This window comes from Polyodon spathula, chromosome 29 (genome assembly GCF_017654505.1).
Source record: "Polyodon spathula isolate WHYD16114869_AA chromosome 29, ASM1765450v1, whole genome shotgun sequence".
NCBI lineage: Eukaryota > Metazoa > Chordata > Actinopteri > Acipenseriformes > Polyodontidae > Polyodon > Polyodon spathula.
The window spans coordinates 6,048,329-6,065,865 of record NC_054562.1 but is presented as its reverse complement, the minus strand read 5'-3'; the positions used below and the strand labels follow the sequence as shown (position 1 = coordinate 6,065,865).

At 40.1% G+C, this 17,537-nt stretch overlaps 1 protein-coding gene across 1 annotated transcript; it reads left to right on the top strand.

Moving 5' to 3' along the window:
* The first annotated feature begins 8,453 nt into the window (after nucleotides 1–8,453).
* Nucleotides 8,454–14,639, top strand: LOC121302452 (transmembrane emp24 domain-containing protein 4-like). Its single transcript, XM_041232435.1, has 5 exons — nucleotides 8,454–8,687; nucleotides 9,616–9,716; nucleotides 11,248–11,373; nucleotides 12,084–12,230; nucleotides 12,685–14,639. The coding sequence occupies exons 1-5, from the start codon at nucleotides 8,552–8,554 to the stop codon at nucleotides 12,832–12,834; spliced, it is 660 nt and encodes a 219-aa protein (XP_041088369.1). The 5' UTR covers nucleotides 8,454–8,551; the 3' UTR covers nucleotides 12,835–14,639.
* Nucleotides 14,640–17,537: the final 2,898 nt, after the last annotated feature.

Below are 17,537 nucleotides of genomic sequence, written 5' to 3'. Positions count from 1 at the left end.
CAGCTTGGGTCTGGCTCCGCTGCTCTGTCTTTTTAAACAAACATTTGAGTGTCAGACACTGGTATGTGTTTACTAGTCTTTATTGAGCCATGCCAGTAGTTTTCCAGTATTCATGCATATGAATGCAACGGGAGTGCAGTGGGTTTTTATTATCAGATAAGGCAGGCTTTGAGTCCCCCTGGATTGTATCCAGGGGCCTCATTTCACAGAGATTCTAGGGCGGGCAAAGTTGTGTCAACATTGATCATTCTGTGTCCCGTGATTTCCATTACATGAAAGTAGATGTTGAACTTCATGCTGATTTGAACTCGGCTCTCCAAGATAAGCACCAACTAAGGCGTAGCTTTGCAGTAAACTAATGTGATCCATCTGCATCTCCATCCATTTGCGTTGTTTTCCATCTGATGATGTAGATATCCTTCTGTCTGGTGTTGATTGCTGAAGTGTAATGCTGGCTCCAGGGATCAGCTCATTTTGCCTCCCCAGCGCATCAGCACACACAACGGCTGTGATGCTGGCTCCGGGGATCAACCCAGTGTGGTCTCCCCAGCGCATCAGCATGACAACCATCTGGATTGAGCTAAGTAGGGTACATCTCAGGGGTCTTCAAGTGGGCACCTTCCATCCTCTGTGTTTCGTAGACTCGCCCAATATAAACTGTGACGTATATACACCTCCCCCAATTTTGCAGGAGAAAATATACTTTAAAAAAAACCCCAGTATATGTTTGGGTCAGGATTATCAAGGTGTTCTCTTCAATGTGGTTTGGATCATTTGTGTCTGGCCTGAACACCCCTCCCATTTAGACCTGGGCAGACGATTTTGATGAGGAAATCTAAACTGATTGAAACCCTCAATAAGAACTTTGATTATATTGTTCATGACGTCACTTGTGTCTTTCTCTATTGGTGGCCTTCAGAAAAAAAAAAAAAAAAACTCTGAGTTGATCATATCAGTGAAAATATGTTAACTAACATAAGTCAGTGAGCCAGTATAACTGAGGTGCTAGTTCTAAAGTTTGCCTCATTCGTTTATTATCTCCCTCATGGGAAGATATTCCTAAAGACAGGGGTACAGTGGAGGCAGCCGTATGTACAGTATGTCACACTTTACATTTATTGAACTGCTTATCCAGTTGTGATGAGACCTGGTATAGGACGTCTGTCTACCTGTACGCCCGTCCGTCTGTATGTCATCACACTTACATGTGACAGGTTCAAAAGCACAGTCTCTGAATGATGAGTACAGTACAAACTCAAGAAAACAGAGAATGGCATTTTAAAATATTTCATTGAAATATTTATGCCTTTTCCGTAGCTTTTTTCACCTAAATCTCCTGTTTATAGATATTAAAAGCTTGGTAAAATTCACACAGCAGCTTCGCATTTTTCCTTTGTTTACTAGGCTTTTACCATACTTCTTTCTGAATGCAATGTATGCCTGCGCTTTCAATAAGCTTTTCATGAGAAAGTTGCACAATTCTGATTATTGTGTTTGTCTGTGTTTGGTATTAGGGTAGAGATTACAGTAAATTACAACCTCCCATACCCAAACACAAACTATGATACAGTTAAGATACACCTTATTAAACTTAATAATATGCTAGCTGTAATAAGGTCCTTGTTTAGGGTTAGGCAAGACTTTCTTTAGAGCTCCTTCACTTTCTTTAATGTGCACTTCTTCAAGCTGGGGAGGAAAGACAGGAAAGCAGTGTTCTAATTAAATAGCTTGGCTGAGGAGTTTCATCCCACACTGACCCGAAATGAATGGCCCACCTGTGTTATTTCAGGACCCAAATGACCCAGAGGGCTCAATTACCGAACTCCAAAAACAAATCTCAAACAAAATCATTCCTCAAGGAATAGAAATAACACAACATCACTTCTGAATTAAAAAAAAAAAAAAAAACAACAACATTTAACTCCTGACAATTAAAGCAATTGAGTTAATATACCTGTATATTATAAAAATAAAGACCCTTGAAATGCATATTGTACCATTGCCAAACTAAATTATAACAATATATAACTATAATGCTAAAACACATTTCACAATTGCTTAAGATGCAGCGTGCAGAAGGTTTTTTATTATTATTACATTCTTAAGAGATGAATATTATTACATTCTCCCACAGCTTTGTGTGTTCTGTCAGAATCTTATTGTCTGTCCAGTTTGTTTACAACTCCCTCATACGAGCTAAACAGGAATACTTTTCCCGCTGCTTGCAGCAGTACCAGGTAATACACAATATTCAGGAAGTCACGGACGTCAGTCATCACAAATTTACAGTGGAAAGGCAAAACAGATAATAAACGAAGACGCATATCCATGAAACTGGGCGTGCTCCTGGCAAATTATATGAACTATCATTTTTGTTTTTTGTCTGATTGGCGCATAACCTAATGTATCCATTAAGAGCTGTATAGCCACAATGATTCAGCAAATGAGACACTGTTTTCGAGCCAGATTTGGCTTGTTTTTAAAACATTCAGCGGGTAAATATCATCTTTGGCGGTCTGTCCTATTGCTTTTGATTACGAGGTCGTTATCAGTGCAGGACTTCAATCACCACAATGCCCTGCATACTCTGCCACGCCCTTCCCCTGGGCGTGGCGTTGTTCTGAAGCGCAGCATCCAATAAAATGACAAATCACACCAGAGCCCGCACTTCCATTCAGCAAATCCGGCTGAAGAAAAAGGTGAGCCCGCCTACTTATTTACAGGACAGGTTAATATGGGGAGTCTTACAAATGATTGATGCATTTGACGTATGCATTTGACCGGAGTTCTTGTTTAATTGTAAAATAGGGAGACAGGTTATTTATTTATTTAACCGGGGAATTTGACGTATGCATTTGACCGGGGTTCTTGTTTAATTGTAAAATAGGGAGACAGGTTATTTATTTATGTATTTATTTTTAAATGTGTAACAACTGTACTGTATCGGTACAAATATAATTAGAATAGTATAGACTATACGTCAACGGATCAGGGCAATTTAATTTCGTGGATCGCATTTGATCTCACCACATAAGAACCTGCAGTGCTGTACTGTAAATTGTGAGAAAAAAAAAAATATATAAATACATTAATCGTTTATAATATTACTTACCTGTGTTATTTTTTTTTTTTTTACATAGCACGTGTGTATGTTTTTGTAATGTATTGTAGCGATCATCTCGGACCTCTCGTACTAAAGCATAGCGCCGATCCCGCTGTACAAAAGAGCCAGCTCCTTTGCAAAGAGCGTATTTCGGGCTTACGTCACCTACAGTATATCTAAGTCTTAAATGTAAGTACAGGCTTGGTGGTTGTCTACTTTTTGGCTGGTTACTTCCAAAATTTGCCCTGGCGTTTCCATAAAAATTTGGCAGCGCTGCAAATGAATGATGTTTGACCCATTTGGAGCACTGCTTAACAAAACGATACTGGAAAAAACAGTATCATGGGGAAACTGCAAAACTCCAATGATTTACAGGCAGTACAATTTGAATTACTGGTAATAATACCTTATGTCAGCCTTGACATGAAGCCAGTGAAATAATTCTGTACTGAGCCAGTAAATTACCGCTGAATAAGAGACACATAGGCAAACATAAACAGCAATTATTGAACAATACAATGCCAATCTGGGATTAGCACTCATGGTTAAAGGCAGACAACTAAACAGTTTATTTCAGGTAATGAAATATAATATCCATACTAAAATAAAACCATATAACCGGCATTGTATGATTAAGCTTTATAAGTGTTTTCATGGATTATAATCCTTTACAGGAAAGTATGTAAACTCCACTGTGATCCTATTACAATCCCAGTGTGTTACCCTGAAGAAACCCAAGCAGAATCATGAGGAGACCACTGTATCTATATTCATAGCAATGGTACATATTCTTTAATTCTTCTATAGCAACACTGCATATTCTCATAGCAACCGCTCTGACCTGGACTGACCTTCTCACCTTTCACATCACAAAGGACAAATATGGTGGAAGCGCATTCATTTAAATCCCGGGATTAGTCTGGTTTCTCTTCATTGGACGCTCTCCAGGGCCACAGTGTCTCTTTGGTGCTGTTGTGACCAGTATTGTACACAGTACCCTCAGTGCGGTCTCACCAGCGCATCATACAGCCTCATCATAGCCTGCTTGGTTTTGTACACCTTATACACCCAAGCCTTCTGTTTGGATTCCCTTTTGATTGCTTCCCGGCACTGTGTGTCTGCTGACAGTGATGAGTCTAGTACAGCACCCAGGTCTTTGTCTTGGTGAGTCTGTTCCACTTCTATTTACTTCACTGGTCACTGCTTCAGACTGAGCGCTGAGTAGGATGAGAGGGCATAACTTGAAGCTGAGTAAGAGTTTACACAAAGACTTACACATTAATGGAAGAGCACGGCCAGGTGAAGCAGCGGGATCTAAAACATTACAGCACTCAGAAAAAGAGATTCTATTACATTAGAACCGCTTTGTGGGGCAAATGGTGTGCTAGGATGGGACAGGCTTGACAGGCTAAAAGGCCCGTTCTCATTCCCAGATTTTTCCCAGTATATTCTTTTGTTCTAGAAGATCACGTTTTTTCTGCAGATTCTAGCTTCAGCAGCCCAAAGCGTGCAGCCGGTCTGAACTGGTTTCTGAAATCCACGGTTGCATAAAGACACTTGTTACAAAATGTGCTTGAGAGAACTGCTTACCTCACAGACTTCTAAACACACACACTTGAAGTCAGGAACACCATCAGAGTGTCTAATCTGTAAATTACATTACATTACAGTAATCCAGGGCTTGTGAATATACAATAACCTGCTTTTAGTATGATTGTTATTTTGTCTTGAGATTCCCTAGGGACTTGAGTCTGAAGTTTTTCCCAGAATATTGCTTTACTTGGCTTGCCCCACTTGCAGTAGTAAATGTGCACAGTCATGTTGCTTGCTTACCATGCTTTCAACATACTTAGAAGGTTCCGGTACACGTACTTCAGTACAACGCTCTAGATAAACTGCTGGACCCTTTTGTTTGCTGTAAAAACATTCACATGCATAAAAACAGCCAAGTTAGCATAAAGGGAGCAGCCATATAAAGAGATTAGACCTCAAAAAGGGGCCAAGTCACAAAACAGCGTCAACTCTGTAAATATGTCAATTCGAACAAGACACATATTTATTGCTGAAGAAACTAGTAACAACATATACAAAGAAAGGGAGGGCCATGTTTACAGATTTCCTTCATTCTCTATAACTGCATAGGTCACAAATGTTCAGTTTACAAAGAAGCACATGTTATAGCAAATGTACAGTATACTTTCATTTTAAAACCTCATGTCCAGTACTATCACAGCTTAAAGAAAGTTTTCAGTTTCTATGCCTCATTCACAGAAAATCTGTCACACTTGCACTTCCTGGGTCATTTCCTCTGTAGTGTCTTCTGGGTCATATCATGTTATTGGCTGAAAGCATGGCAGTCACCCTGGGAAGCAGCTGGATGCTGACAACAGAGAAGTTGTTCAAAAAGCTGGGAAACGTGAGTACTTTCTGTGCATTTGAGACCTGTGTAACGATGGAAGAGCACAGCAGAGAAGGGATTCCTTTCTTTGCTATAATCACTTGTAGTGCTTGTCCCGAGTTCCATGGTGGGAATCCGATTCACCCTTCTGTATGTATACTACGAAGCTATATACAATAATGGAGTGCAGGGCAGAACAAGAAGAACTGGGGGCAAAGGAAACTCAGATGAGTTACAATGGAAAGAATCATTGTAGAATAGTACAGCACAGTAACATGGTATATACTGACATACAATGATAAGAACACACAATACACACAGATAACTAGATGTGTGCATTGTGTAATTGTTTCTGTTTATATTGAATTTAGTACCTCTTATCAAAATGTTCATTTAAAGTCAATGATATCAAATAATTGGTTGTTTGCAGCAACAGACTCCTCCTTCCTCGTTTAACCTTTTACTTTCTCAGTTACCTATTTAAAATAAATCTCTATTTTCTAATTGTAATTTGTAGATGTTACTTAATTATTTTAATCAGCACTAAAAAGTCATCTGATATAACATAAGCTAAAGTAAATCTTTTTCTCATAAATATGATAAATATTTCAATTTTGTATACTAGTTTAATGATTTCTATGAGTAGACGATTAGAAAAATATGAAAGATAAGTACATAACTGATTATGAAAATAGCAAAATAGAACGATGGGCAATGCAGTCTTTCAGTAGAAATGATTGATTACCTTTGTGTTTTAATACATTTTAAAAACTCAGAAGTTTATTAAGCCTCTTTGGCCTCAATGGATGTACCTGTGCCTGCATTATACACTGTCTCTGTATACTCTGTGGAAGGGTGCCCAATCCCGGTCCTGCAGGGGATTCCACTCCTGGTTTGACAGGTATAACTGTATCATTACCTACTTCAGGATCTGGATGGAGGTTTCATTAGTTCAAATAAACAATTTAGAACAGGGTTGGAACAAAGACCAGGAGTGGAACAACCTGCTCTAGTGGATGCAAGAAATACAGTATATTGTGTTGCTATTCCTGTTTCCTGTGTGTAACACACAGGAATGCTTGTGCCGTCACATTGGATTTTTCAAACTTGAGTAAATTAGAACCCCTAACCCCACCCAGAACAGGACATTTGCTCGTGATTAGAGGCAGTTCTGTGAAATTCACACAATGCTGTTAATAGATAAACCTGTGCAGGAGTCAGAGGACATGTCTCGTGACTGAAACAAACACACACACACACAGTCTGTTCTTTCAGAGACAGGAGGCACTTAAAAAAATGTGTTTCAATTATGATTTTAAGTCAATAAGAATCAGATGTTTACATGTGTTTTGCATTTGAAACCCATTGAAATGCTTCCTATACTACCAGATCCTGTCCTTCACCGTGTTGTCGGTATGTTGCTATATAGTCCAGGAATGTGTTTATTTCTGCTTGACTGTACACTTTTGACAAACACAGTGGTCATGTTCTCAGCTCTGTGATCACATGACAGTCCCAGCAGTCCACTCTTCACATATAGATAGGGCTTCATTTTTATTAAAACGTCCACATGTCAAACTTTAAAGTATTGTATAGTTCTAGAGAACTGCTTGTTCAGTTGTAATGAAACTTGGTCTTTGTATGGAAAGCCACCAGCTCAGTGGTATACCGTGCTAGAAATATCCTTTAATCAAACATTAATTTGTGGTCTCAATATATTGGCAGACTGATAGTGCAGCTGGTTGTACAGAGATAATGTTCTTTGTACTGCAGCTGCTCTGCAAATAGTCACATGATTCTAAAGGGCCGAAAGAAAAACATGGTTTGACTGCCTCCTGGTGGCCATTAAAGTTACGACTTTGAAACCTACTCTACTATACTGGTATAAACCTCCCTTTCCTGAATACATCTCCACAATATAATGGGAAAGCAATCTACAAATATAATGTGAGATCAATCTACAAATATAATGGGATATCAATCTACAAATATAATGCAGCGATAAATATAATGGAAAAGACTGAACCATGCTTATGAAGGCCCTTCTAATGTTTCCAGCTGCTAAAAAAAGAAAAGATGATTGAACTACTACAACTACTGTACTATTACTACACTATTATTATTATTATTATTATTATTATTATTATTATTATTATTATTATTATTAGTAGTAGTAGTAGTAGTTATTATTAGGGGCAATACAGCCACAGATATAAATAACGCCACTGTTTAGATTAATAAAATCTAAATTTGTTTTGAAACTCAACCAAACCTCTCTTAATGTTTTATTTCTGAACCATCCCAGGTAGGGTACTGTTATAATGTCTCAGATACATGTTGATCGATCTCTGTTACAGACACCCGACTGTTTAAGAGAGACACAGTTTTTGTGGAGAGAGGGGTGTGGTTGCTGTGTGTGTTTGTTTGTTAGAACAAGTTTTTTTCTAAGCTACTACTTTTGAAGAATACAAAAGAATTAGGAAAGAAGTTAACTTGTTTAGCTGAGTTTGAACTTTGCTTTAGCGAATTAATAGAGATTTATTAAAGTATTTTTGTCCAACCTCTGGATTACTGTTCATTGCCTCACCAAGCCGTTCCTGTTTTGCCCTGGGATTTAAAAGGATTACTTATCTGAGTTTACCTCTCCATTGGGAAATCGGTTGAGAACAGGACAAAACACTTAGGTATGGCTACACTAGGATCATAAAATCGCGTGAGGTTCCAGCGTGATTTGTATGTTAACATGGGGAGCTAAGCTAATTAGAACTGAAAGGGTTAACCGTGATCCCTTATCAAAACGCATACGTGTCTGATCAGTCCAGACACTGACCACAGCAAAATCGACTGTACGAATTGTCGCTGTCATAATCCATACTGGAGTTAGAGCGCATGCTCAGGCAAGCAGGCGTCTAATTGACACCACGCATGCCCAGTGCCAGTCAACCTCTATTAGTGTTGGCAAAGCACATGCGGCTGCTGGAAAATCACATTCACAGTGGATCACTCCTAGTCAGTCCCTGCTGTCAGATTCCTTGGCAGTGCGGTCAAGGATGTCCCCTTTCTCACAAATTGTCTTCATCGCCTTGCTCTCCAGCCTGAGCTTAACCCGGGCCTTGTATTTCCACATCGGGGAGACAGAGAAAAAATGCTTTATAGAGGAGATTCCTGACGAAACGATGGTTATCGGTGAGTGTTGTTTCAGGGGACGACGCGTCCATTATTTATCCATGCATACCCTTCACGTTGCTGGTGGCCTTTTGTACTGTACCAGCCTGCGCCGTTTCTAAGGGTAAGCATAGCAACGCAAAAACACACATTTCACTTTGTTGCTTGATAACTCATATGAATGATTTTTAGGTGAAGTTATTAGGTTAGTGATATTATATTATATTAGTTTTGAATTGATTACGTTGCACTGGTTTTGCCCAGACAATTCATTGCACTGTGAGTTATGGAGAAAGCAACGTGTAATTTACAACCCTTAAATGTGACCATATGGTAAAAGTTTATTATTGCATTAATGTGTTTGTGGTCTTAATGTTTTTAAAAAATACATGTTAGCCAAACCTTACTTACCGGTACTGTACAATTAAACTGTTTCTGTGTACTCGCTGCACGTCTCCAGTCATGCGTAAATAGTAGCTCCATTGTGTGATTCTCTGGTAATGTTTGCACACTGCACACAGTCCAAAATAAACTGGTACAGGGTTTGGACAAAGATAGACTCACCTGCCATTAGCAGCGACAAAGGCTGCAGGACCACAGGAAATGAAGGCGGTCAGCCTGCCACTTGTGTACATTCCTAATAATTCAGTGATTCATTATGGCAATTTTATTTTGGAATAGGGGTCTGCTGCAAAGCCAGATGGATCGTGAAACATTAGTAATTTGAACAGTCTTGCATGTGGAAGCACAGCACACAAGGGCCTGCTCTGATAGGCCTGTATCCAAGACTCTTAGAGAGGGCTATTGCATAACAAATTAATGAGTCATTTGGGATAGCCCATTTGCACAGTCGTGCGTTCTAAACATTGCATGTCTTTCTGTATGTCCCCTTCTGTGTTAAAATCGTACTTTCAGTTGAATGAATATCTTTGTTTTGTGTGTGCTGCAGGTAAGTACCGCACTCAGCTCTGGGATAAACAGACGGCAGCCTTCCTGCCATCGACACCTGGCCTGGGGATGCATGTGGAAGTCAAGGATCCTGACACCAAGGTGAGACAGGACCAAAAGCAGTGCAGAACCCTGTCACCACATGAATACCTGTTAGAGTTGGCATGAATTGTGTAAGTTTCTTATTACACACCATACTTTGTGTCCCTTGTCATATATTTTGCATTGTGACCAGCATATTGTAATGCAGGTATCGTATTGTCTCGCTCGTAGTGTGTACAGCCTCGTTTTGGCAAGGTGCTGCATTATGTAGTGTAATTAAAGGATGTCACACATCCTGATACCCATCACAGTGATCTCACAGGAGCACAAGGAGGTTAAGTGACTTGCTCAGGGTCACACAATGAGTCAGTGGCTGAGCTGGGATTTGAACCGGGGGCTACCTGGTTACAAGCCCGTTTTCTTTAACCACTAGACCACACAGCCTCCTAGTTATTGACAATGTACGTGTTTGCATGGTTTCCACGTTACCAGTTATGTGAAGGCTTGAAGACCTCACAAAGATAGGAAAGCAAAAAAAGGACGAAGTAATTTTGCTTAGAGATTTGTCATGCACATGAACAGCATGTTAAATACAAATTGAAAAGTGATATATTGGAAAACTGGAATTAACTGGTCACAAACAAGACTGCAGCTGGTCTCTTAAAACAGCACCAGTAAGGACATTTCACTGCTTAGTTAAACCTGTTTTACTGGTTATTTTGAATAGGAGGTGGCCCACCTCTGGCCCATATGCAGCATTTTGAAATCCAAGTTAAAATAAAACGATTTTTTGCCTGTAATGAAATAGTATATTGTAAAGTTTACCACAGTGTTTTCTGCAGTATTTTAGCAATAGTTTTCCACGGTTTGTCATATTTTTGTATGTGCTTTTCCATACCTGTGGACTTTACAATGCTTACAGCGCCTATGTTTTACCATGCTTTCACTATGCTTTTATAAGGGGTTTTACATCAGAACATTTTTCTGGTTAAATAGTTTTCATAATATATATGCAGAGATATAAAAAAGACCTTAGTGACACTGAATGCGTATCTGTGTGCATGTAACCCATCCTGCCCCCACTTAGATCTGCACTGTGTTCCAGGCAGCTGGTATCAATGACATATTTTGAGTGTTTAGTGTTTCCATGTAAGTTTAGAACTGTTATTATTTATATTGTATTGTATTGCCTTGAGTATTCTTGTGTTTCTGAGAGCGGGAGTTATTACAGCAAGGTTTCATTAGTAATGTTGGTAGAGGTAGTGGCATGAATAAATCCACTTGCAGTGTCTCGCCCTGCTGTAGAAACACTACAGCTGATGTCTTTAAATGACATGCAGTCCTTTCACAATGTATAACGTTTAGCAACAATTCCAAACCTTTAACACTTGGAAAACATGTACTGATTTTTCACCCAATGTCAAACTGCACTCGAAACTGCGAGACCCAGTATCTCACGTGTGTGGCATTTCAACCTGCGTGTGCTTGGAACCCTTTATTTTAGTGCATTCTATGTTTCATACTGAATTGGGAGTGCGGTTTTATTTGTAAAAGTGGAGCGTGATGAAATGTTCTTTGTTGTATTGTGCAGGTGGTCCTGTCCAGACAGTATGGCGCAGAGGGTCGCTTCACCTTCACGTCGCACACCCCTGGAGAACACCAGATCTGCCTGCACTCCAACTCCTCCAAGATGGCGCTCTTCACTGGGGGGAAGCTAGTGAGTCCGGTCAATGGCAAAGCACAACCCAAAAGATACTTTTGAAATTGAGTTTCCTTAAATGAATAGTTGTGGTTGCACAGAATGTTTGCATTCAGAATGTGGAATAGAATGTGTTTCTATGAGCTGCATGAAAAATCAAAGCCCCCCATTCCAAACAGAAATGTGTGTAATGCAACCCAGGTTTACTGTATATTCTCACAAGCAGCCACAAGCGCTTACAGTATTCTATGCTTTTTTTTTTTTCTGATGAAAATGTAGTTTGGTTTCATATTGGCTAATGTGCCTGACTACATGGCTAGTGCAAATGCTTGTTGCTAAGATGTTTGTGTGTACAATAGCATTGTAAGTTGTGAAAGTATGATACAGGGCAGTGGTGCACAACTCTGGCACTCGAGTTATTACATACAATTCTTTATTTGCTATTTTCTTTCTCAAAAGGAAGATCTTGCAAAATATAATTGTATCTACAAGACACTTGTATAATAAAGCATAAAAGGATAGCCCCTACAGCGCTTATAACGTTATATATGCAGCACTGGAGTCAAAAGTTCTCTCTATGTTACATTTGTGCAGGGATAGCGCAAGCACTAGCAATGTTAGCTTGCACACATTACCCATAGCATACCTAGGTATCAGGAGCAGTCCAGTCTTCATGCCCATAGCACAAAAAAAAAGTCTCCAATCCTGTGTGCTTTCTTCCGCCCCAGAGAGTTCATCTGGATATCCAGGTGGGTGAGCACACCAACAACTACCCCGAGATCGCAGCCAAAGACAAGCTGACAGAGCTGCAGCTGCGCGTGAGACAGCTCCTGGACCAGGTGGAGCAGATCCAGAAAGAGCAGAACTACCAGCGGGTAAGCACTGTGCTGAATCCTCCACACTGGGGCTGGTGATCAGGGGTAACTATCACAAGAGAAGACCTAGCACTGGACTCCTCTCCGAGTCAGGGAGGGGGGGTAGCTGTCAGGGATAGAGATCGGGGGTGAACTACCACAAGAGAACACTTATTAATTATATAATAGGGGCAACAATTCGGAGAACTCAATTACTTTCTTCAGGCCACGAAGGCAAATGTTATATTAAAAGAATAAACAGCAAACAATGCTATTTAAATCTGTATGCAATTTAAATCTGTATTTTGTACCATTTAAGGATGCTTGCAATCTCTCTGAATGATTCTGTTACTCCTAAGAGTTTTATAATTTTTCTCTATTATAGAGAGTCTCAATCTAACTGGTTGACAGTGTACTGATAAAAGTATTCCTTGTTAAACCCGACCCCCTCACCCCCCTCCTGTGTCCCCCCCAGTACCGTGAAGAGCGTTTCCGCATGACCAGTGAGAGCACCAACCAGCGGGTACTGTGGTGGTCCATCACCCAGACCGTCATCCTCCTCATCACTGGCATCTGGCAGATGAGACACCTCAAGAGCTTCTTTGAGGCCAAGAAACTGGTGTAGCCTGCGAACGGGATGAGGAAGAGGGCAGAGATTTGCAGAAGAGTCAGATTTCACACAGGAAACATTGTCTTTCTAAAGAATTGCATGGGTTGAGCTGAGTAACAATTCCCTGGTAGATACACGGTGTTACCTTAAAAGGGGAATTGATTTTAGCCTCGATATCTTTTTTGAATACCTCTGGGTTTGGCTTTTGGATGCAACCGTTGTTGTTATTATTATTTATTTTATTTATTTTTATATACAAAAGACCACTGTTATACCCTGTTTTCCCTTTTGAGTGCTTTGACAGTGTGGCCCCTGGCTGACAGAGCAACGATCTGCTCAGATATGTGTAACTGGAGCAGGTGAATTCCCTACTTTTGGATATACCAGCTTCTGTTTTTTTCTAATGCATTCACAGTGACGGTGTTCAAGGTCACTGAAGCTATGTAGGTTAACTAAAATGCCTGTGAAGGAACTCATTGAGAATGATGCACTCACAGCTGCTGTTGATCAGTACTGGTCAGTGTAAGAAGTCTAAGCTCCCAGTGGCTGGCATTTGGATAATTTTGTATATATTTGCGGATTTAAAACAAAAAGGCTGTTTGCTGCCCAGGTACAGTCATTCACTAATGCTTCATTCCTTAGCTGTAAAAACACTGAACAGTACAGCCTGTATCTTTCACACTTTTGCATTCCAAAACCAATGACATATTTTAATTGTAATACTATGGGTGCGTTAAGTAACTGAGCGGCTCAGAGTTGTTTCTCTACTTCTGCTTGCTGTTCACAATGCAATCTGCTGTGTAGCTCTGAGTTGCTAAGGAGGAGAGGGACTGAGCATGTAGTCTCGTTCCCTGAGCTGCACAGGGCCAATTACTTCACACACCCACTGTCAAGTATATATGTGGTAGAACAGGATTAAAACGTTCCGGGGGGTGGGATTGTGTTAGTGTCTTTAGTTTTTTTTTTTTTTTTTTTTTTATGTAATGCTGTTTGTTTGTTTTGGGAAGGGCTGTCATTGAAGTTCATCTTTACCTGTGGCCTGTAGCAGATTTGGAAGACAAACCCTGGGCCCTCGGCATTTAATAACAGTTAAAGAGAAAATTACAAAACATAATCTTGGAGAAAAAGTCAGTGACTTGGCCACAATGAATGATTACAATTAATATACAATGGGAAGAAAGAAGAAATTGAAGCAATTTCCCAATACAAACCCCAGCTCTGTTTAAGGGTAGGTAGGCTCCTACTTAAGATAGCTGTTTAAATAAGCAGACTCTTCTAGACTAACCACAGCAGAATCTGTTCAGTCCTCTGTGTACAATGTACAACCCAATGGGCAATGGAGACTTCTTACATGAGGCCTTAGAAATGAGAGAGTCTGGCACAGCTCACTATATGAAGATATTACAGGGGAAAATGTTGTGAGAGTTCCTTTTCCTTTTTCAGAGGAGTCGCATGCATTTGTAGCTCCACCTCCCCTAACACCTCTCTTTGAAACAGTCTAGTTCAGTGTGTGTGTGAAGTGTTGTTGTGTTGTTATTTGTTATGGGTTGTCCTTTTGTTAGGGTTCAATTGATTCTCTTAGAAACTTACCACTACTAAAAAGAAAAATCTGTCATTAGTCTAAAATAGTGTTTTCATCTGGGTGATGGTGGAACCAGGTTTTGGATTTCCAGGCTGTAAACATGTCTTTTAAATGTGTTCTGACCTTTAGTAATAATATTATTAATGAAACTTAAGCAGCACATTTAACCATAAATGCTGTCAAGGCACTTCAGCTGTGCACATAAGCAAGTATATTAAAATGTGATCTACATTAACAAGCCAGTCTAGGTTTCCTGCGTATTATTTGAAATTCTACTGAGCTGCAAAAATATTTGGAGTAGCCACATCCATGACCAATGTGGCTGGTGGGGGTATGTGCGCAGTGATTGGAGTGGTTGACTAAGTGCTACTGCAACTGTTTGTGTTTGTTTTTCCTGCTCTCTTCTTGGGAGGAATAAGAACATAAGAACATAAGAAAGTTTACAAACGAGAGGAGGCCATTCGGCCCATCTTGCTCGTTTGGTTGTTAGTAGCTTATTGATCCCAAAATCTCATCAAGCAGCTTCTTGAAGGATCCCAGGGTGTCAGCTTCAACAACATTACTGGGGAGTTGATTCCAGACCCTCACAATTCTCTGTGTAAAAAAGTGTCTCCTATTTTCTGTTCTGAATGCCCCTTTTTCTAAACTCCATTTGTGACCCCTGGTCCTTGTTTCTTTTTTCAGGCTGAAAAAGGCCCTTGGGTCGACACTGTCAATACCTTTTAGAATTTTGAGTGCTTGAATTAGGTCGCCACGTAGTCTTCTTTGTTCAAGACTGAACAGATTCAATTCTTTTAGCCTGTCTGCATATGACATGCCTTTTAAGCCCGGAATAATTCTGGTCGCTCTTCTTTGCACTCTTTCTAGAGCAGCAATATCTTTTTTATAGCGAGGTGACCAGAACTGCACACAATATTCAAGATGAGGTCTTACTAGTGCATTGTACAGTTTTAACATTACTTCCCTTGATTTAAATTCAACACTTTTCACAATGTATCCGAGCATCTTGTTAGCCTTTTTTATAGCTTCCCCACATTGTCTAGATGAAGACATTTCTGAGTCAACAAAAACTCCTATGCATTCACAATCTCAGATCCATCAACACCCAGTTCTCCCAAGACGTTCCATTTAATTTGTTTTTATAGTAAATAAAGACAAAATGAGAACGTATTGTTGTGTAACTTGCTTTTCTATCCAGTCATCCATTCACATACAATACAATAGACCTTAATAAGATGATGGTTAGCATTTTCATTCATTCATAAAGCACTAGTCCATAACTTTTTTTTTGCTCTGTGTTTAAAGGGATTGTAGCTAACAGAATATTTCCATAAAATATATAGGTTGTGCACTTCTGTTCTGCAGGTCAGTAAAAGCACAGTTTTGAAAGAAGCACGTGTTATAGTAAATTTTATTTTATTTTAACCATGGCATCTATTACTGCACTCCGGTTTGCTAGCTATGCTGTGTTGCACTTGCTTGGTCATTTCACCGGAAGGGTGATCTTGGGCCCGCCCCTTCAATGGCTTCTTTACATTTATTATCTGACCAGCTGGGTGCCCTATTGGTTGACATGCTTACAGCCAGAAACAGGGACTGTATTGTAACAGATGTGCTGTGAATAACGCGTAGAAACTGAGAGCTCTTTTTAACCTCGTGTAATACCAGGTATCTGGGGTAGATGTAAGGATACATGCAAAACCCCCATGCGGTGTATGGAAGAATGGTGTTTACCTGCTGTTCTGCAACCCGCTATCAAATTTGCACTTTGCGATCATTAATCCATCAAAATGATATTGAAATGCATTCAAATGTAGAAAAGAGCATGGAATTGTATACTAAGCGGGCGCAAACATTATAGTGTAAGGATTTAATAGATTTAAGTAATTGCTGACCCTCCAGAAACTTTACATCTCTTCTTACAAGCTGCAAACCATTGTAGAAGTGATTGATTAAGAGCTGTATAAAAGCTGCAGAGACCTGTCATTGGCTTCAGGGTGGCTGCTGTGGTTCACTTCCTGATGCAGCGACACTTGGCTCTTGTTAGACAGGAACATGTTCAGAGGAGAAGGGCAAGACGAAGAAGACCCTGCATATTCAATCCCAGAGTCACTTTGTTTGGGATGCCGTATGATGTTGCGCTAAAGCGTTATCGTCTCACTCCGCAGGTCATCCTAGACCTAATAGCTAAATTGAGGGATGAGCTAGACCCCCACGTCAATCTAGGGACCGCTATCCCTGCATGTGTGAAAGTGCTGTGTTCTCTGTACTGCTTAGCTTCTGGATCCTTTCAAACCACAGTTGGAATGTCTGGAGGGATAGCCCAATCCACCTTTTCTAGGGAGTGCTAGGCAAATTTCTGGATGTCATGCTTATAAGGGCAGGCCAATGCGTATCATTTTCTAAGGATACTCGCATAACTGATGTTGGTTGAGGATTTTCCAAACAACTCTGTCTCATGCTGAGTGACCTCAACCGCAGGAACTCTCAGCTCCTGCTCAGAAAACTTTTCCGCGCTCCAAGAGGACTTTGCTGCCCTTCGTCTGCCTTTTTTTTTTTTTTTTTTTGGTTTGTGTCTTCGTGCTCCACAAATGTCATACAGCGTCTACTGCTCTCTGTGCTCCTAACTCCATCGTCTCTGGGCTGCAAGTACGGCCGCTAAACAGACCGATGTGTTCATTACCATAATTGGTGGAGTAATTGTCTGGCCGCAATGCAATTTGAATTGTGCATCTGCAGTTATTTGCACTGCGTCTGACTTGCATCTAAACCATAATGTTTTTAAAACTAAAACGTTAGTTTGCTATAAAATGTGTTTCTTTCAAAACTGCACATTTGATACGTATGTAGCTAATGGAAGTGCAAAACAGGTAAGTAAGATATTTGGGATAATTTTGATAGCTACAATCAGTTTAACAGGTTCTAGCTAATTAAAACGTTCTATAATCTTATCTCTTGTGCATTTCTAATCACAATGTAGGTCTCACATGTGCAGTCTTGTAAGAAGCATGTGTTCTAGCAAACAAGATATATGGTACCAAAGTGGCTCAAAGCAGCTGCTCAGTGTGCATGCTTTACTTGCACTTCCTTGATTCCTCAGTGTGCCGCAAGTCTGTTATACTTGCACTTCCTTGAT

Excerpts from the sequence above, each read along its gene's own strand:
- LOC121302452 (XM_041232435.1), top strand. The coding sequence starts at position 8,552 with ATGTCCCCTTTCTCACAAATTGTCTTCATCGCCTTGCTCTCCAGCCTG. Across the intron at positions 9,717-11,247 it reads TCAAGGATCCTGACACCAAG|GTGGTCCTGTCCAGACAGTA; the intron begins GTGAGACAGGAC and ends TGTATTGTGCAG. Across the intron at positions 11,374-12,083 it reads TCTTCACTGGGGGGAAGCTA|AGAGTTCATCTGGATATCCA; the intron begins GTGAGTCCGGTC and ends CTTCCGCCCCAG.